This window comes from Anabas testudineus, chromosome 16, assembly GCF_900324465.2.
Source record: "Anabas testudineus chromosome 16, fAnaTes1.2, whole genome shotgun sequence".
NCBI lineage: Eukaryota > Metazoa > Chordata > Actinopteri > Anabantiformes > Anabantidae > Anabas > Anabas testudineus.
In genome coordinates this window covers 2863068-2883345 of record NC_046625.1, presented here as the reverse complement: position 1 = coordinate 2883345, position 20278 = coordinate 2863068, and the positions used below count along the sequence as shown (strand labels likewise).

The following is a 20278-nucleotide window of genomic DNA, read 5'->3' as shown; positions in this document are numbered from 1 at the left end:
CAATGGTGTTAAATTTAAGTGCGAGGTGATTAATTTCAGCACAACACAAAGACTGTAGATAGATGTAACCTGTCTTCTGCTTTTGCAAATCTCCCCAAACAGAAAGACGGTATCAAAAGGTCAAGAATTACATTTTTTAAATGTTTTATTATTTTATCCTACAGAATATTAGCTTACAGCTGGATCCACATTGTCTGCTTGCTACATGAGGAATAACATTCCTCCCCACATCCACCTCCATCTTTAAAAGGTGTATGTTCCACAGTGCAATCTGCAACTTGCTAACAAGCAGTCCTTGTTCATTTTTTCCAGGGCACTAACATTTTCCACAGCTGTAGAGCCAACGTTACTGAATGTGGTTGCACATCCATTATTTTTATAGGGAAGCAGAGCTACTCTCATGCAAATCCACTCCCTCCTCCCTCCAAGTGCGCTGTCCATAAAAAGTATTCTATGGTCATGAATGGCTCTATGGAAATGGGCTTCATGGAAAAACAAATTTCCCTTGCTGCTTTGGCCTAACAGACAATACTACCAGAGTACTGTGTTTTGCCAAGAGATGAACCAAAAAAAGAACAGAAAAAAAGAAGGATCAACTGATTTCCCATAACCATGTCATTGCATAGAGTTTTAACATTTTTTATAAAAATAAATTTATTTATAATTAAATAAAGGTCTACTAGTTTTTACATCACTGTTATGCATCAGCTCTTTACAGGAAAAAAAAAATCAAATTTTAGAAATGAATGGGGAAAAAAAAAAAAAAAAAAGACAGGAACAGGTTGCTGCTTTCATTTCCATCTTCTTGAATCCAAAGTTAAGATGTTCCTTACAAGAAGAAGCATCCGGCATAAAAGAGTCTGTAAGTGTCCAAATTCACCTGATCAACAGGGCCAGTGATGCCCCAATACCAGCCAATCCTGCAAAGGCCATGAGTGATTTCCTCACTGTGGATTCAGGGTCTGCCACTCGAAAGAATTCAACAAAACCATCCTGAAAAGAAAAAGGATTAAAGAAAACATTAGGTGGAATACTGAGGGTAAAGCAAAGGGACAGAAGTGCATATTCATGGGACACGTAGTCTTAATTGCACAATGATTACAGTTATGCAACCACTTCTCTGCCACATCCTGTCATTCAACTATTAGTCATAACCTACCCATGAGTTGTTCCTGACCAGCCAGTCTCGCTGGGCTGACAGCAGGTATGAGGAGATCTCCTGTGCCACCAGATCCACACAGTTCTCCCTGTGTTTTTCCTTCAGGTGCTGACACACTGCTGCCCCAAAGGCCACCAGGCTGGCGATACGACCCCAGTTTGTGGTTCCATCTGAGAAAAGGCTCTGGGCTACTGCCGTGATAAAACTCACATCGTCCACTTTGTCATCCAGTGAGAGTTTGTTGATCATACCTGTAAAAAAAAAAAAAGATAGGTCTAGATCCATTTGTACATTTAGGATGGCAGTTCTGGAAGCTATCAACTATCTATATTACGTTATATTATATGTGTCTATATACACACACACTTCAGTTCAAGTAAAATGAATCATGTAGGCGATTGCTGATCTAAGCCTTTCATTTCACATTTTAATCATTTCCCTCTGTCTTGTGAGGGTAAAATGGCTCCTACTGCTCTGAACAGCTGTTCCAAACATGGAGTCTGGATAGAGACGAAGCCTGTAAAGCAGCCATTTGTAGAACCTACCATTGTACGCGTATCTGTGTTTTTCCAGAACGTCATTCACAACCCTTTTCATTGTTGATAGTTCTTTGGTTTCACACCAACGAGGCTTAGTAAGTCCAGAAAAGTCTTGGAGAAACTGGCTTAGGAGCTGCCTCGTGTCGTTCTCCAGCACCTCGTCCCCTGCTGGACAACTGGAGACATCGACCTCGCTGTCCGACATCAGCTCCGGGGTGCACGGCAAAGATCCGTCTTCGATGTCGTCGCTGTTAGCCCCAATGTTTTTTGTTGCATAGCCATTCGATGAGCTCACGTCCAGGTTCTTGGGTCGTTTCAGAGCAGCATTCCCGTTGCAAGCGTCTATCGAGGAGCTCATGGTGATCTGTGGCGAGTTGACTCCCGAGCTGTACTCTACGACTCCATTTTGAGGAAGCATCAAGCAGCTCATTCCTCCCGTGGCTAGTTTCATAGCTGTTCTGCCCGACGGTAACATTTTTTCTTCTTCTTTTAACTTAAAAAATTCTCTCCAACTCGCTTAGATTAAGGTTAAAAGTAGAGCTATATGTGTTGAATGCTAGCCTGTCCTACACAAAGAGCTAGCCTGTAGCCTGACCGTTACGCATCCTTCCTGGAGGTTACACGGAAGTGAAGCTGGGAACGTCGAGCTGCAGTCGTCTGTATTTATCAACCGCGTCAGACGTCGTGACGTCACGACGTCGTGACGTCACCACTTCCGCTTTTTAAAGGCTTGTTTGTTTGTTTTGGTTCTTGTTTTTTTTACCAGTTATTCTAATGACAGAAATGAAGCTGAGGGGTAACTATGGGCCATTCTGGTATATTTCCATAGCATCAATAATGACGACAAGGAAAAACACTAGTAGTAATACTTAGAGTAGGATTGATTATAAACAATATATTTAACCATATTAAACATGGAAATTATTTAAAGAGCAAATTTCCATGTTGGAGCAAAAACAAAACAATGACACAGAGAAGGATAACAATAGAGATTAAAGACCAACATATATAAATATGTGCTTTATATAAAAATCAGGCTGCTTGGGTCCTCTCTCTTGTCGAATCCTGTGGATGACTGAGTGTTTTCCCTGCTCACAGTCTATTCAGTCATACATGTAAATATCTGTATTGTTGTCATTGACTGTCTAAATTGTGAAGATTTCCTGCTTCATAGGGAGTAAGGCATAAAGATATTGAATGAGGATTAGTATAAACTGATTACTTATAATAATATTAATATTCTATACCTGCACATGAGGTACATGCATTCTGTGTCCTTACATAAAGCATCTAAACATTCATAAGGTGTAGTATGGTAGAGTTTATGACGTGTCGGAGCAATTCAAAGCAGAGCAGAGAAACAGATGTGATACAGAATATGTTATTGTCCAGGTGAGTCCTGTTACAAGACAATACCCAGTCATTATACAGGGTGAGGGCTACTGGCAGGAACGACTTCCTGTGTTGCACAAAGTGTTGTGCGACATTTCCTCAAGTTTATGAACAGCAGGTGTTTTGTCATCCCAGCATGTGAGACAGTTTAACCACTGGACCTTTTCCACAGGAGTAAACATTCCACTGTTTTGGTGGCCATGCTGGAAAAAACCAGAACTTTCTGTTTTGTCTTTCATGAGGCCATGGTAGAACTAAATGACTGTGCTTCCCTCTGGTGGACAGAAGGAGGTTATACAGCCTTCATTTAAAGTTTTCTGTTTTAGATTTCAGCTCGGGACATTTTCACTTTAGACTTAATACATAAGTAAAACAAGTTACTACAACACAGATCAAAGACAAAAAGATAGAAACATGTTATTAATGTAAAAGTTTATTTCAAATACTGACAAAAATCTTCTCACCTACTCCCACACAACTGAAACATTCCAAGCACGCCTTTACTTTCCTAAGTCGTAAAATCATCCCAAGTTCTCCAGTTATCCTCTTTATCATGTAAACCCTTTTTTTTTTTTTAAGTCTTGGAAGCAAGGGTGCCTCTGATTTCCCTGCAGTTATCGTGGGCCAGGAGGAAATATACTAATTATGCAATAAGAGAACACAAGAAAAAAAAAAAGATTTACTTGCAAAACAACAAGATAAGGTAAAAGCAGCACAAAAGTATTTCAGAGCACACAGCCTGTCATTTCTTTATACATTCTGGCACGTGTTTATCATAGCTGAACGAGAGACACCCTGTGTTGTGGGTCTGAAACATACCCTGTTATTTCCTCTCGACCTGCCCCGTGCAAAGCCAAACATCAAGTAGCATTCAAGAACTCCTGTCCACTGTGGTATCACAGAACACTTAAGCAGCTTATTCACCCATTTCCTTTAGCATTCTTTACTTCTTAAAAAAGGAGGGAACTGTAGGCTTTCAAATACAACATGTCAATAAATGTGAGAAAGGATTTCAGAATTTTATTTTAGAGTTCTGGCCAGATGAAAAGATTGATTAAATTCAACAATGCACTTTTAAAATTTAGTGGTAGAGTTGAATGTCTGACTGGTGGAATCAAGAGGACAAGTGTTCTTTACAGGGTATCATCTCTTAGATTTGTCTTTGAATCAGCAGCATTTACACATATTTTCATATGATACAAATTCACATAGCCCCTGCAATACACTGAGATAGAGCAGAAGTAGTGTTAAACTGAAAGGAGAGAGGAACCAGTGAATCAGAAATAGCTCAGGTGGGAAAAAACACAGAAATCCCTTCCTGTTGAAGTCTATTTACAATGGCTGGAACAGAGAAAAGCAGTGCAGTCACACAACACCATAACAAGCACATACGTACAGGTCAGTTCTCTTTCACCCACTGCAAATTTGACACACATTCAATGAAAAACAAGTGAGGTTGAGAATGTGATGGTGCATGCACCCTATCACCTAGCCTATGTGATGGAGTGTGCGTTTGTGAAGGTTCCCTGAAGCAGTATTATACAAGGAGGCTGATTATCAGTGAGCGCCGGCATCGTCTTTAGATTCTTGAATGTGCAGATGGAACGCATTCAAAGTTAGCAGATTTGGTGATCGTTGCATTGACCTGTTTCACATCGGAACAGGTGGGACTTGAGCTTAGAGCACACAGTCACACTTTGCCCCCTCACCATGCGTTACAAATTCTCTCCCTGTTCTGACAAGTGTTAGAGCGAGCACCTCCTGGGGGTATGAAGTGTCCCACATTGAGCCCACAATAATGTTTGGGGGCTGGGCTGACACCTCAGGTAGTGACCTGATTACCTTCTGACACCCCTGAGATCAAAAATCAGTCTGTGTAGTGTGCCAGTTTGTTAAGAAAAAACAAAAGAAGCATGGTTCTCCAGAGGGGCTGGCAGTAAAAGTAAGTTTAAACACCAGCTAAGAGTTTCGGTAGGTAGAAGTTAGTGTTTCATAATGTGAATTGGAAAAGAGATAAAATCTACCTCTGAGATAAAATCCAAAGGTATTAAAATCAACATCCTTTTTCAGCTTTAACGAGCAGTTAGAACATCATTTTTTGGTCAGTCCCCAAATGTCTGAAAACAATTTTGATTGCACGTGCCACAGCCGGACACATCTGTGAACATCACCGTGGCTACTTTTAATCATGAGTAATGTGATGGGAGATAGCGGTCAAATACATGTGTTCACATTCATTTTTAGAGATGTTACTGGTCTGTCACTAGAGAAACACAGATTGAAACATTGATCTGTGTTTGAAAGATAACAGGCCTTTGTAGCTAACTTATGTGCACAGTTATATCTGCTGTCATGTTCAAACATGTGAGCCAGACCAGCTTGAGCTGCAGTCTGCCTCATCGCGTCACAATGTGAGCCAGATGATTAGACAGTCACATTGGAAAGACAAATGCATTCACCAACTCTGAGCCTGATAGCTGCAATGTGAAATGTGGCTCAATTGGTTAAAAAAAAAAAAAACACAAACTGAAGTTCCATGCCACAAGTCTCAGGATGTAATCTGAAGTGAGTTGCAGAGTTCATCACACAATGACGTGCTTTGAGTATAATTTAGAGAAGCATATATACTATGCAGGGTTCTTCAATCCCCCTACAAATGGTTTAGGCTTGTAGCAAACACATGTCTTGATGCCATTCAATACCAGGTAAATAAAAAAAACAAACTGTGAGACTGCCACGGTATCCAGCCTTAATGAAATATTACCAGGATACACCTAGCTGGCTCCTGTCGTTGGCTGTGAAGAGAAGCATGCGTACATGGATTGTCAGGACAGCAAAAACAAAAGGAGGGGAGGAAGGAAGTGTGACTGTGGCCCTCAAGGCCTCATGTGTTTGTCTGGATTCTTCCTATCATTAAGCAGAACATGTAAAGTTTGTTTTTTTCAAGTTACAATCATGCAGCATATTAAGAGAAAAGTGGAGCCAAGAGTTAAAGCAACATGGGCAGAGAGAGAGAGAGAGAGAGAGAGAGTGGTGTTTAAAATCTCTGTTTGACTGCTGCAGCAGATGACCCCGGGCTTTGTTCAACAAAAAGCAACTGTAGGGTGAGATGAAAGGAAGCCTTTCTTCATCCCCCGATGAAGTGTCAGTGAATGCTAAAGAATTATGCCCCTCACAGATTTGGTATGTAAGCAATTATTCACATACATCTTCCAACCGCTCCCAATGAAGCCAGCCACCAGCATACAAAGGGAACATAAAGACCAAAGAACACACTGTAATCATGGTTCCTAACTCCCTTACACACAATATTTTGGTGTCATTCAGGATGCAAAAAAAGAACAAAACATACTATACAGAATACAAAGTGCAATAACTCCCCCCATCCAACCCCTGTCCAATGACACACACCTACTAATGCATCTTGGAACACCGAAAACCAAGACATAAGGGAGGCGCGGTAGAGCAGAGTGCGCAGAGGGGGCAGAGCTGTGCGCAGTGGGAAGACAGTGAAGGCTGCGACCTAACGGGCTGCCAAAACCTCCATTGCTCCCACCCCGCCCCACCCACATACAAGCAAATGGAATTTTAACTTATACAACTCTGCCCGATATGTTAAAGCCAGTGGTGCCTGGGGATGAAAAGGTAAGAGAGGGTAGGTGAGAGGTTGGACATATTAGGGACACAGGTGAGGAGGAGAAGGGACGTTTGCCAGGAGCCCCAGGGGGTGAGGGTGCATCAGGGATGACAAAGGCTAGCCGGCTAGTTTGCTGGTCACCAAGGAGGACTTCCTCTGGGGCAGATCCTGCGGCGTGGGAATGTGATCACCAGTCACCAGGTTCTTGTCAGGGCCCGCCACAGGAAGCTGCTTGTTCTTCATTTTGGCCTTGGCCATGTTGTAGTCGCCCGAGTCAAAGTACTTTTGCTGTTTGAGAAGAGACACAAGGTCGTAACTTTAGAAGAAATGCTGCCTACTGATATCAGTCAGGAAAGGGTTTTCATAAAAGACAACACTGTGTTGATGCCCCTGATGTCTATGCTGCCCCTGTGGACGTAGAAGTGGAACAGGTCACAAAATTCACAATTTCATCAGAACACTAGTCAATTTTTTAATCTTGTATTGCTGCTACCATAAGGAATCTGGAAGTTTAGTCATGGCAACTGGACTTCCTTTAGTTAGGTGAAACGTTTCGCTACTCATCCAAGTAGCTTCTTCAGACTGAAGAAGCTACAAACGTTTCGCTACTCATCCAAGTAGCTTCTTCAGACTGAAGAAGCTACTTGGATGAGTAGCGAAACGTTTCACCTAACTAAAGAAGGTCCGTTTGCATTGACTACATTCCAGAGATAATCACCTGGACGACTGAGAATCTTCACCACCATAAGGAATTGCACACATTTGCTGTTTTACATACCACTTTTTTCCATCATTGTCTTAGGCCACGTTAAATTTGCAATGCTTCTATGCAGAGGATTGAAACAGTGCTGGTGGACCCCCCTAATTTATGTTGGTTTATTGGTGCAATGCTTCCCCCACAAATAACTTTATTTTCTATGCACACCATAAATGGTCTCAATTAAACAGAACAATCCATACATGCTCTAGAGAAGCATAGCGTAACTAGAGAACCAAGACATTTGATTTGAACAGTTCCATCCCTATGCAGAGGATCCATCTCAACATAATGCAATACAACATGAAACATGAAGGACAAAGTCCACAGTCCTCATTCTGTGCAAAAATATATTCCAGTCTGGCCAAATCTATTTTGAGCAGAGTCTGGGTTAGTGCTGCTTTTCCTGTACACCAGTGTCAGAGAGCAACGGCACATTGCGCATGGACAAGTGCACAACTTGGTAAAGTATTCACAAAATACATGTTGTAGTTAGTGGGCATGTAGGAAATGAACCGTGGGAGAGTATGCTGTGCTTTTTAGTATGAAATTCCAAGGAATGCATTTTTACACAGAAACATAACTGCTGATTTCGTCCTATAGTCGCTTAGATTGGTTTCCCATTGGGAAGGATCTTTTCAAAGCCAGAATGGAAAAAATTAATTATTAAAGTAAGACTATGGTTTATCAACAAATAATACAGTTAAATTATTTCATTATTACATATTTTATGAAATCTGTAAGTTGCATCTTGTGAATTTAATTACCAAAAAAACCCAAATGAAACAAATCACTCTCAAATTCTCAAACTTCTGTTATCACTAATATCTAATGATGTGCATTCTGGGAGTTATCTTATGATGAAGCACTGCAATTTAGCTTTTGGCTTTCCCCTCAGAATGCCTCAGCTACACCTACTCCTAGTCAGTGATTTCCCACAATGACTTTCAACAATCTCCAGAGGTGGATGTTCTCTGTAGCATATACAGTAATGTGTAGGTGGAGAGAGCAACAGATTTTCTAGTTGAGGGGAAAGTGAGAGGCGAGGAGATAGTGATGCCTTTGTGTGCTCTGTCCTGATGTTCAAATTACAGATAAAAATAATCAAACAGATTTAACATGCTAAAGATGTGGCTGGAGAACATTCTGGTGTACAGATGGTTGGTTCCTGGAAAAAATTTTACTCTTAGATTTAAGAGATTTACCTCACAAAACAGCAGCTCTTGACAGAAGCCCAGGCTCTTTTGTAGTTAACCAAATATGACATCTATGTGAGGTTATTTATTTACAGAACTAAGAAAAACATAAAGAGGTATGCTGTTTTCACAGTGGTTAAAGCTGTTCAAGTTAATTTTTCAATGACTGTGATACACTAAATACAGTTGAACTAGTTAACACTTTCTGACACAGTTCATGTTTAAGCAGGTATGTGTATAGAGGATTTCTGTTTTTATTCTGTTGTTATTATTATTCCAGTTTTTATTTAGACACACACCTGCCTCACCACTGTTCTTGTGTTCGACCAGGTCATGGACAAACCTCAGCCACCTACCCCTTTCTGTAGTCTCTTCATGAGGAAGTCTGTTCCACCGGGCTTCTGGCCCAGACCAGGGTACTTGGCCTTCAGCTTGGCCTCTTCAGCCTTTACAGGGTTTGCATTTTTCTCCTGGGAGTCCTGCAGAGACAAGTCCAAACTGACATAGCTGCATTTTCTTTGGGAATAAAACAGAAACTTTGCCACCTGGTACATCTTCAGAAAAGTTCAAGAACAACTGGTTATGTGACACACACTCATTTAAGTATTCAACAATTTCCTTCTTACAATGAAAGACAATCAGAGTGTTGCTAATAACCAAATCACATCCAGCAACGTTTATAGTTAATATCATGAAACTGAATTTTTGTGAAGACAAACAACTTAATAACAATTTTAAGTTCATAAAACAGCAGAAAGAACTTCATAGAAGCCTAGAAGGCTGACAATTTAATGACTGTTGGCAAATCACTAACACTAGCCAAACTCGCCAGACACCAGTCATTCAAGTTCCTGTTAAATAGACAGGTGGTGATAATTCAGGTCATCAGGGCACACCTCGTGTCTGTACACAGTTTAAATCAACTGCTGTTAAAACTATCCCAGAAAAAAAGTAGGTATGAAGTACACTTGAGACTAAAGCAAATATACTCTAAAGGCCATTTATCACTCCCTGCACACGTTAACCTAAAGTGTGCAGCAAACAACACAGTCCTACTTCCACTGTGCACTCAACATAGGCACTCAGCCTGCAAGGCTTGCTGGGGATGGGATAAAATGTGACTCAGGACACAGAGGCCGATGAACGGATTCCCTCAGGTGGAGGGGGCAATTTGTGGCACAGAGTTTGCTGAATCACTTGGGTCCATGACGAGAAATTTATGAGCTACTATATTTGGCCCCAATGCAGAGAAATTGCAGAATATGTTCTTTGTGCACCCCTTAGATCAGTTTTAAAGTACTATGTGCAGAAGTGTAAAATCAGCTTCAAACTTTGACCTTCCACAGTGTGAATAGACACAGTATATGGTTGTTACAATACACTGAAGCAGTCTCTCACTCTCAGTCTCAAACTGTAAAATGTTAGTTGTGTAACACACAAACTTATACACAAATCTTCACGGCATATTAACATGTTATAACGGACAAATTTTGGAACAGAATTAGACGTGACCATAAATTGTTAATTTTGTGACATAAATATCTTAAGTAATTACAGGCTAAGAGGGTGAGTTCACAATTAGAGGTATAGGTACACATCCAAAATTCTGCACAGTATTCGAAAAGTTTGTTAACAGTGATCTGCATTTGCAACTGCCCCTATGCTGTCCAGTTAATCAGATGTTTTATAGAAATTACATTATATTATATATAATATTTAATATTTACTATCATTATAAACTGCCTGCCAAAAAAAGTCACCACCTTTATTTAACAGGTGAGAGTCTCTCACTGAATAATTACTGCATGGATGATTATTATTTAGCTGGCAACAAGTTTTTTACAACTACAGTATGTAGAAAGACACATCCTGTGGTTTTGGAAAATAGGTTAATCTGTTTCAGAAGGGTGAAATTATTGGCATGTATCAAGCAAAGAAAACATCTAGGGAGATGGGAGCAACTACTAAAACCGGGTTAAGAAGAAGGTCATGTGGTCTGATGAATCCAGATTTACCCTGTTCCAGAGTGATGAGGGCATCAGGGTAAGAAGAGAGGCAGGTGAAGTGATGCTCCCATCATGCCTAGTGTGCACTGTACAAGCCTTTGGGGCAGTGCTAAGACCTGGGATTGCAGTTGTCACGTTATGTGCCCATGTGTTTTCTCTCAATTAACTTTTCTGTTGACTCAACTACTGGTACTGCTTAAACAAAAGTAAAAAGGAGAAAGTAACCACAGGCCTCCAAGGACAAGACCTCACACCAGATGTAGAATACATCCCATACTTATTAAAAAAAAAAAAAAAGAAAACCTTTACTAATGCACTGGTCAAGATGTGCACATCACTGCGGTTGTTATGGCAGCATATGGAAATGCGGAAGCACTACCACACTGCAGCTGTTGTCACTGTCAGGACATGAGAAATTAAAAGGCGAAAACAGTGTTCCTTATTCCACTGCAGGTGCTTTAACTGGTTTAAAGTATACAAAACGAATCACTCATTCGTGTATTTATTCAGAGACTGTCGTGCCGTCACGGTACATTCTCAACCCCCCAGGACAGGCCAATAAGGCCAGAGCTGCTGCACATTCACCAGCCAATGACATCAGGTAACAACTGAGACAAAACAAAGTGACACGATGGCCTGTATTGTGGGACAGTGGCAATACAGTCCAAGTCCAATCTAATGAAAAGCTTATAAAAGCTCTGCGTATCTTTCAGGAGCACCCCCCCCCCCCCCTGCTTTGGTGCAGCACTGAGCATATCCAAACACTTCACTTGTGCTAGCTGATGTTAGCCACTTCTTGCTAGCATGCACGGTGGTTAGCCAACAACACCAAGACAGCAGTCAGAAACCCACCTGTTTTTCGTCCTCGTAATCCACTTGAGTATCTGACTCCAGGTTTTCTGACGACATTGTGAGAGTGTGACGGACAAGCAATTGTCCCGCTAGTGTTTGACAACTCAAATTGCTGAATATACGAGGTACCGTTTGTTGTACCTGTACTGATCTAATCCTCCTTTTCTGAACACGACTGCGCCCCAACAAAAATGGCGTAACGACAAATGACATCACCACTAGAAAGGACGGGTCCTACTGATCGACATGTACAGTAACCAATAGAAGCGCAGTAGTCTTCCACTTGTAGCCAATGGGATAAAGGTAAAGCCCCCACTGCCTGTGACTGACAGCTCATCGGCCAATCATATTATACAATGCAGACTGGGGGCGATGTGGAGGCCGCACTGCATCAACAGAAATGACCGAAATAACGCAAAATATAGATATAACATAATTACTGCAATATGAACTAAAACTACATACAACTACACGATTTGTGTTATATGAAAAGATGGACACATCAAAAGTAGTTTTCCAGAGGGACCGGTCATCATCACTGTCATAATGATGTGGTTTGCAGGTAGAAGTAGTCGATTCTGTGATTGGTCACTTGCTGGTAACGGTGTTGCAGCCCGTCAATCAAGCTGTTAGCGGGAACGGTACTATCCGACTTAGCTTTAAAAATATATATATTAAAAACACTTATTAACACTTAACACCTTTTAAATTGGTATGTTTCGCTTTTATATTACTTGCTTTGTGCAAACTCATTAGCATGCTAAGTTAAAAACAATAATAAGAGACAGGCTAAACTAACAGGCTAATGGTTAGCTTAACTAACAGGTAGCTACGTTATGTGTAACGTTAGTTTAGCTGTGTTGCTAAAATAGCTAACTTAATGATATTAAAGTATATTTTAATCTTTCTTACGTTCTTTCTGCAGATTTTTATTTTGTGACTTCTCATCAAAGCTATGGCGTGTGTACAACGAGTTAGGACTTCACAGGTAACTAAAATGAATCAAGTTTAGAATCACTAGCTGATGCAGTTTAGGGAGCTACAACATTTTCAGTCAGGTTGTAATCATTAGATAACTAGTGTGCTTTTATTCATTCACATTATCTTAGTGCAAATTGAGAAACTTCCCCTAAAAACATTTCTGTTTTAATTTAATGTGCATGTATTTGTTTGAGAGCTTTAACTAGTTAGTGACTGTATGTTCAGATTTGAGAACATATGATGTTAAACTACTCACTATTTAAAGTACATGTGTTCATCACTGTGTGCATGTGAATGAATGTAAACCTTTACTTGATTAAAAGGTTTATTGCAGGACTATAAATGTGTAAAGGAGTGTTTTACATTCTGTTATTGTTACTTTTACTTAATAAAATCTGAGTAGTTATTTTAACTGCATTCGAATGTGTATTGTATGTTTATATGTGTATTTCAGAAATGCGGTGCTACATCCATCAACACAATAAACAAATGGGAAAAGTGAAATTAGTATTTTATATGAACTATTGTAATCTAACATCATCTTTCAAATGCAAGTGAGGTCTCTCTAAATTTCCGGCGTTTGTGTTAACTGTGGTGAACAAGCAGCACTCAGCTTGTGATGAATTTGTGTCACCCATGCAGGATACTCAGCTGTTGCCTAATCAGGTTCTCACAGAGCAGCAGTCCTTGGTTGTTATAAAGAAGCTTTTGGCAATTGCAGTGTCTGGCATCACATACCTTCGGGGTCTTTTCCCAGAGAAAGCATATGGGAGCAAGTATGTCGAAGGTTAGTTTGCACATGGAAATCTAAGAGCCTATCTTGACTATAAATTTGGAAATATTTTTTTAATATATATAAAGAATGTTTATATATGAAAAAATGCTGCATTTGTGTTTTTTTTTTTTTTTTAAGATTTCATCCTTACCCAATTTCCTTTTTTTCCACAGACCAGAAAGTGCTCATCCTTCGAGAGGAGCGGAGCTGTCCTGGTGCTAGTCAGATTGTTCAGTGGTAAAAAAAAACAAACAAAAAAAAAAACACTTGACACTTACTGGCCAGAGCTTTTGATAAGGGTTTTTATGCATCTATTTGAATATGCCTAAAATCTTTTAACTTAATTATTGTAAAAATATAATTTGGGCAAGTCATAACCTCGATTGAATTGAGTGATATTGAATCAAATCATTATCAATCAATGTTAAACATCTTAATAAACATACCATATTTAATATTGTATTTATATATATATATATATATGATATTTAATTGTAACGTGCTTTTAGAATATATTTACATACACTCTACAACTGTGACGATTACAGAAATCAAAAACCAGGATTCATTAGGATTTAAAAATCTAGCTCTAACAATAATGAAAAATCAGATGCAGTATAAGAAGTCTAATGTGCAGTTGCTACTGTATTCATAAACTAAAATGCCAGAGTACTTGGATCATTTGTTTTTCTTATTTTCCAGGATGCAGGGATGCTTTGAGGCCATCCAGAAGCAATATGTAAGTCATCACCTGTCATAGAAATTTACACAACCACCAAAATAAGTGTTCATTTACAATTATTCTTGTGTCCTGTTGTAACTAACATACTCAGAGTTAATGTTATTTTTCTTCACCAGCTCCGGACAGTTATCATGTCGGTAAGTAGTATGCTCAATCATTGCTTTTTTATTTTTGGTCCTTTTGCGTGATGTGATAAATACACATCACGCAACAGAATCCAGAAATGTTTATGGTGCTTTTGCTTTGTCCATTTGCTCCATTTTTAGATCTACACTGACCCAGAGAACCCACAGGTAATGGGCACTTTGTCTTCTTGCCATTGTCCTTGTTCAACTATATTAAGCCATTGTTCAAAGCTGTTTTTATCATTGTTGATTATCCCATTTACAGCTGCTGTCTCATCTTCTCTTTCAGAAAGTGACTGAGTTTTACCAGTTTAGGATCCAGTACACATTAAAAGGAGCGCAGATGGACTTTGAAAGGTTGAGTTATCATAAGTTCATTATACATTGAGTAAACCTAATATGAGTGCAGGGAACAAGTTAGCTAAGTTGACTGAGCACTGGGCAGATGGTTTGTGTTCGTTTCTTACACTGCTTCCTTTGTGTACCAGCGACAACAACAAGTTGTCATCAGTGTCATGCGGTAACACCAAGAAGGCTAGCATTCTGCTGGTGAGGAAGCTCTACACTCTGATGCAGAATCTGGGTCCTCTGCCAGACAATGTCTGCCTCAATATGAAGCTGGCTTACTATGATGACGGTAGCACGCACCAACACAACTGCAGTACACTAACTATGATAAAATATAGACAAAAAAAAAAATAGACAAATATAGAAAAACAAAAAAATAATTAAATAATAGACACAAAGTGGCACAAAACAAGCTGAGTAGCTGTAGAGTTATCTGTGTTTATAGTATCTGACATGTTAGGCAGAAGAAACACGTCATTCTTCATGTACCACAAGTTTTTTTGAACATGTGGCTGAGTCATGATTTTGTTCTAAAAACAATATCACAGTTTTTCTCTTTATTTGTCTCTTTGCCAGTCACCCCTCAGGACTACCAACCACCGGGCTTCAAGGAGGCCGATGGCGACACCATGGAGTTTGAGAGGGAGCCCGTCAAACTGACCATGGGCGAGGTGGTCACCCCCTTCCACACTCTGAAGTTGGACATGGCCACGGAACGACAGAGACTGGAACAGGTGATGGAAATGAAGCATGAGGCGGTGTGATAAAACGTTGCCCTAAATGTCTTTAAATGCACAGTTTGAATCAGTGTGTCAGAGATATTTCACTCTTACCACATATTTGTATTTAATTTTTCATAATGATATTTATTCTTTAACCGAAGCTTTTTCAACTTAGTCTCCTAATTAACATCCACATCAGCAAGAATCATTGATGTCAGCATTTCTGAAAGCTGCTTTTTAATGCCCAGCTATGCATTTTGTTAAATGTCGCCAGGTGGAGGAGAGTTTTTCTGTTACGGAGAAGTGGGTTCTGAAGATGGAGGATGATGGCGTCTTGTCACAGGTCAGCACAGAAACAATTGAGACATGGAGTGTGTTTACACTTGACAGGGCAAAGTAATTTCAGTCACACTTACACACACTCCCCTCCAAATGTATTGGAACAGTGAGGCCAGTTCGTTATTTTTTGCTGTAAACTGAAAACATTTGGGTTTGACATCAAAAGATGAATGAGACAAAAGTTTATTTCGGCTTTTATTTCCAGGTGTTTACATCTGGATCTAATACACAATTTAGGAGATAGCATCTTTTGTTTAAACCCTGACAGGTATGTTTTGTTGCCCAGGTGTTACCCAGTACATTGATTATTCAAAGGACAAATAACACTCGATGTCTATGCTCAGTTTCAGATTTGCATTTTGCCTGTTAAAGCTGCATTTATAGTTAAGCGGTGTAACCAACATGAAAACCAGAGACCTGTCTGTGGGTGACAAACAAGCAATAGCGAAGCTGATAGATGATGGAAAATCAATCAGGATACAAAAAAGAGGGAAATTGTTTAATTAGAGCCATTGCACAAACATTGGCCATAGCCAGTTCAACCACTTGGAATATTCTGAAGAAGAAAGAAGCCACTGGAGGACTAAGTAACAGATGTTGAACAGATAGACAAAGGAAAACAACAGCAGTTGACAACAGAAACACTGTGAGAGCTGTAAAGAAAGACCCTAAAACAACTGTTAGTGACATCAACAACAACTTCCAGAGGGCAGGAGTGAAGGCATCACAATCTACTGTTCGCAAAAGACTTTAAAGACAGACTATATCAGAACCAGCAAGAAAAATAAGAAGGCCAAAAATAGGAATTTGCCCAAAAGTACTGAAATTAGCCTTTTATAGATTGATGAGACAAAGATTAACCTTTAAAAAGACCAAAGTTTGGAGAAAGACAGGATCTGCTCATGACCTCAAACCCACAAGCTCATCTGTGAAACACAGTGGAGGTAATGTCATGTCTTGGGCTGTTCCAATACCTTTGCTCATATGAAAACAGGATGGGTTCAAACAAAGGTGCTATCTTGTTTATGTATCGAATCCAAATGTAAACACCTGGAATTAAAGCTGAAATGTTGAACTTTTGTCTCATCTATTGATGTCAAACCCACATGTTTTCAGTCTACAGCAAAAATAGAGAAATTCAAAGTTCCAATACTTTTGGAGCGGAGTGTATGTACGCATGCAGCAAATTGTCATATCAGAATGTAATTATGAAAAAAAAAACAATAAATGTTAGCTGTAATATGGGAATGACTCTCAAATCAGATATTATTATGTGAATTTATTTACATAACAATAATACTTATTACTAATCTCAATTTTTTACACCTGTTTATTTACAATTTCTTGGTTTCTGTGTTTTCCTCATCACAGTTTTTAGACACCTCTTTGACATGTGCCTTTAATCATTAGATGCGTCATAAGTGTGAATGTCCACAGTTTTGTGATAAATACATAAAGTGGGAAATACAACAGCATAATAAATGTAGCAGGTCTGAGAATGAAGTCTGAGTTTCAGTCTGTTTTATCAAAAGCTGTTTGTTGTTGTGGTGAGTGTGTTGACTTTATTTGATCATGGTATTTTTTTTTTTTTTTTTTTTTTAAGAGCCATGTGATTGAAGATGTGGAGAAGCCTGATAATGAGAACACAGACTTGGGGAACACTGGTAAAATCTCCTGCATATTTCAGTATAACAGTATACAGGAGGAAATTAACTGGGGACCTCACTTGGAATCACATACTGTAAAAATGTTTTCATATTTAACGATAAACTTACTGATATCCTCATGATCCAGGTAGAACTACTATCGTGAGACAGAATACTAAATACTATAGTACAGTATCTGAAACACATGCAGCATGTATGTATATTTTCTTAAGAAATCCAGATGAGCTGTTGTCAGAAGATTAAAAGCTGCAAGGAAGTCACAGAGGTAGGTGCGACATGAACTCTACTAACCCCAGCATATTGTTAGTTTAATGCAACACAGTAGTAATCCTATTGACATGCTTGATAGTTGTTCATCAGTCAGGCAGTTTATTTTGCATATAGACATACTGGGAAATCAATCAATTCTTCAGCAACAAAAAACACTTAAAAAATAAAATTGAAGGTTATTTATTCCTGTGTGGCGGGAGCAGACACGGGTGAAATGTGAAGAGAGTTTTTTAATAGCTGGTTTTGAGAAATAAATGTGAAGGGCTTCTTAGCAGTCTGAAGATGCTGAATGGCTGCAGTGTCTCTGTAAACATGAAGCAAAAGGCCACTTTGAGTGGCACTTATGGGCGTTGGCGTTACGGACCATCTGTCCCCTCTCAGATAGACACTTTGGTTAAGAGGACCTCTGACATGGAGGTGGGCCTGAAGAGGACCAGAAGTGGACGGATCATCAAGTCCACTACGGTCAGTCACCCACTTAAAGCTTAATAGCCACCACAGCTAGATGGGTTCAGAAACACTACATTTACATCCACTGATGCTATATCAACTGATGGTTACAGCTACATTATGCATGTGTGCACTAAATTATAAAGAGCAGATTAGTGGAGTGATGATGATTTTCCATTTCAAATGTTTTGGCTTCTGTGTGTGTGTCTGTGGGCAGGAGTCAAACCTGACTGTGAACAACATCAAGCCAACTGCTATGAAAGACAAAGCGGTGAGTTACTCATCTGTACAGCTTCTGTAAACTTAAATCAGATACTGGTGTAGTCAAAATTATTTAATCTGGCTATAAAGCTCTAAATGAAGCTAGTGACTGAAGAAATCCCTCTCTCTTGCTAAGTAAGAGCAATATTTTGCCTATGGCCCCATATCACTTAAATATACTGCATTTGTGTGTATGTAATAAGATCTGTGTCAGGAAAAATGTCCACACATGACATTTAAGTCAATTCGGAAAAAAGACCACCTTCACTATGTGCGATAGGATGACTAAGCGGCTACTCTTTTACCTAAAAACATGTCTATGGCAGATTCAGGATGGATTTTGAAGTGGAAAATGCGTAGGAACCCTGTTAGTTCACAGATGAGTCAGCAGCGATCACTTTGGTTGCACAGAGTGGGATGTTATCTGTCAGTAGACACATAAAGTACTGTGGCTGACGTTTGTCACCTGTGTGTTTCTTCTGTTGTTTTCAGATTTCTCAGTATGACATCCCCAGCAGCCAGGAAATACCATCCACCTCCGCAGCTAAGAAGAAACGCAAATTCAGCGAGCCCAAAGAACGCTATTGACCTCACATGTCACTGCAAGCACAGCAGCATCGCTGGATTGGTTTACAGGATGTTTTTTTATTTCACATCTGATTACAGCTTAAGTAGTTGTTTTTTAACACCTGCTGTGAACATATTTTAGCAAGATTTTGAGGTTGTGACATTACTCTCAGCGCACAGTTGGTTTGACGACACACAGACCGAAATTGTTTTGATGCATTTCATCCATGAAGTTGAAATACTAATTAAGAAAACAGTTTATGTTCTATGTTGATGGTTATGATTGTTTTACTGTTAGCAGCCTCTGTTATGTGTAAACAAAGCAGGTTTTTTCAATAAAATACTAACTGTCCATCAGTGAGGTGTCAGTTTTATAACTCTTAGAAAGTTATACAGTTAGATTTATTGTACAGCTGCTTGAAAGAGGAACAAAGATGGAATACGCCCGTGTTCACAGAAGAAAAAGAGCAGCAAGCAGAGACTACAGTCAAACTATGAGGGTACTATGATGCATGCCAGGATTTTATGAGTCATATTTTTTATTAGCTGTAAGCTGGCAGTGGTAAGGAACCTTGTCAGTATTGTATTGTGGAGGTAGACAACAATAAAATTAAAGCTAAATCCTATCAGCAACTGCACACAATAAATATGACAAGCCTGCTGCACTCTTTATTTATACTGTACAGTATCAGTGGTGATAATGAGCTTTTCCATTCAGTGGTTCTTTTGTGATATGTATGTTTGTGTATTTCCTTCCTTTTTTATTTATTATAATTCATTGTTCTGAAATAAAGACAGTTACAGTCATCATGCTCAACATCTGCTGCCATCAGCATTTAAATGGTGTCAGACATCTGTGCTTCCTTAGTGGGCTGGAAAAAGGAAGTGCAGTCCTCTTCTGTACTTTAAAGATTCAGTATTTTCAGCTTCCTGCCAGTAAAAACCGTCAGCTCATCCTCCGCCTCTTGTAAAACTATCGTCTATCTTTGAATAGAGCCTAAAATGCCACCATTTGCATGTGAGGTGCCTTAAATGAAGCTGTTAAGTGAAAGTGGATTATATCTGTACACAGTGACCTTTGGGCCTAGATAAGGGCCCATCAGCAGCCTCCCGCCTGGCAAGCTGTGTGTTTTTAATCTCCTATTGTTTTTCTAGAGAGAGGGACATTTGCTGATAGACTGCCTTAACCCAGTGCAGATCAATACTGCAGGAAGCCTTTGTGATGCATATCCAAGCACCCCCCCCCCCCCCCTGTGTCTGCAGCAGGCCATGGGGAGGAGAGAGAGAGGGACTCCATCAAATCAGTCCTCACTTCCTAACACGGGCATTGTCTTGCTCACCACATTTATTTCATTGTCTGTGAGTTTTTATGGGTAATTCTGATGACTGAGAAGCATAAAGCACCGATGCTCTTTATGAGCTGTGAAATGAATCAGGGTTAGCTAACCTCACAGCCCAGCTCCTGTGGCATTTTTCAACACTTTTTATTATTT

At 39.6% G+C, this 20278-nt stretch overlaps 3 protein-coding genes across 7 annotated transcripts; 1 reads left to right on the top strand and 2 right to left on the bottom strand.

The window, feature by feature from the left end:
• Positions 1 to 316: 316 nt before the first annotated feature.
• Positions 317 to 2339, bottom strand: mcl1b (MCL1 apoptosis regulator, BCL2 family member b). The gene is made up of 3 exons (XM_026370135.1): positions 1705 to 2339; positions 1160 to 1410; positions 317 to 993 (listed from the first exon to the last, which is right to left on the bottom strand). Exons 1-3 carry the CDS (start codon positions 2171 to 2173, stop codon positions 877 to 879), a joined length of 837 nt encoding a protein of 278 aa, XP_026225920.1. The 5' UTR covers positions 2174 to 2339; the 3' UTR covers positions 317 to 876.
• A 1298-nt stretch (positions 2340 to 3637) lies between these two features.
• On the bottom strand, positions 3638 to 11751 carry ensab (endosulfine alpha b). Its single transcript, XM_026371823.1, has 3 exons — positions 11539 to 11751; positions 9037 to 9159; positions 3638 to 7015 (listed from the first exon to the last, which is right to left on the bottom strand). Exons 1-3 carry the CDS (start codon positions 11749 to 11751, stop codon positions 6845 to 6847), a joined length of 507 nt encoding a protein of 168 aa, XP_026227608.1. The 3' UTR covers positions 3638 to 6844.
• A 175-nt stretch (positions 11752 to 11926) lies between these two features.
• hormad1 (HORMA domain containing 1) lies at positions 11927 to 19133 on the top strand. Of its 5 annotated transcripts, none has more exons than XM_026372186.1 (16): positions 11927 to 12100; positions 12464 to 12526; positions 13162 to 13306; positions 13468 to 13531; positions 13997 to 14033; positions 14153 to 14173; positions 14303 to 14329; positions 14451 to 14518; positions 14650 to 14798; positions 15086 to 15243; positions 15506 to 15574; positions 17174 to 17234; positions 17450 to 17502; positions 17889 to 17972; positions 18175 to 18228; positions 18711 to 19133. In XM_026372186.1, exons 2-16 carry the CDS (start codon positions 12494 to 12496, stop codon positions 18804 to 18806), a joined length of 1119 nt encoding a protein of 372 aa, XP_026227971.1. In that variant the 5' UTR covers positions 11927 to 12100; positions 12464 to 12493; the 3' UTR covers positions 18807 to 19133. The 5 variants fall into 5 exon arrangements, with proteins under 5 accessions (XP_026227971.1, XP_026227970.1, XP_026227969.1 ...); XM_026372185.1 differs by lacking the exon at positions 11927 to 12100 and adding an exon at positions 12145 to 12179; XM_026372184.1 differs by lacking the exon at positions 11927 to 12100 and adding an exon at positions 12161 to 12250.
• The last annotated feature ends 1145 nt before the right edge of the window (positions 19134 to 20278 follow it).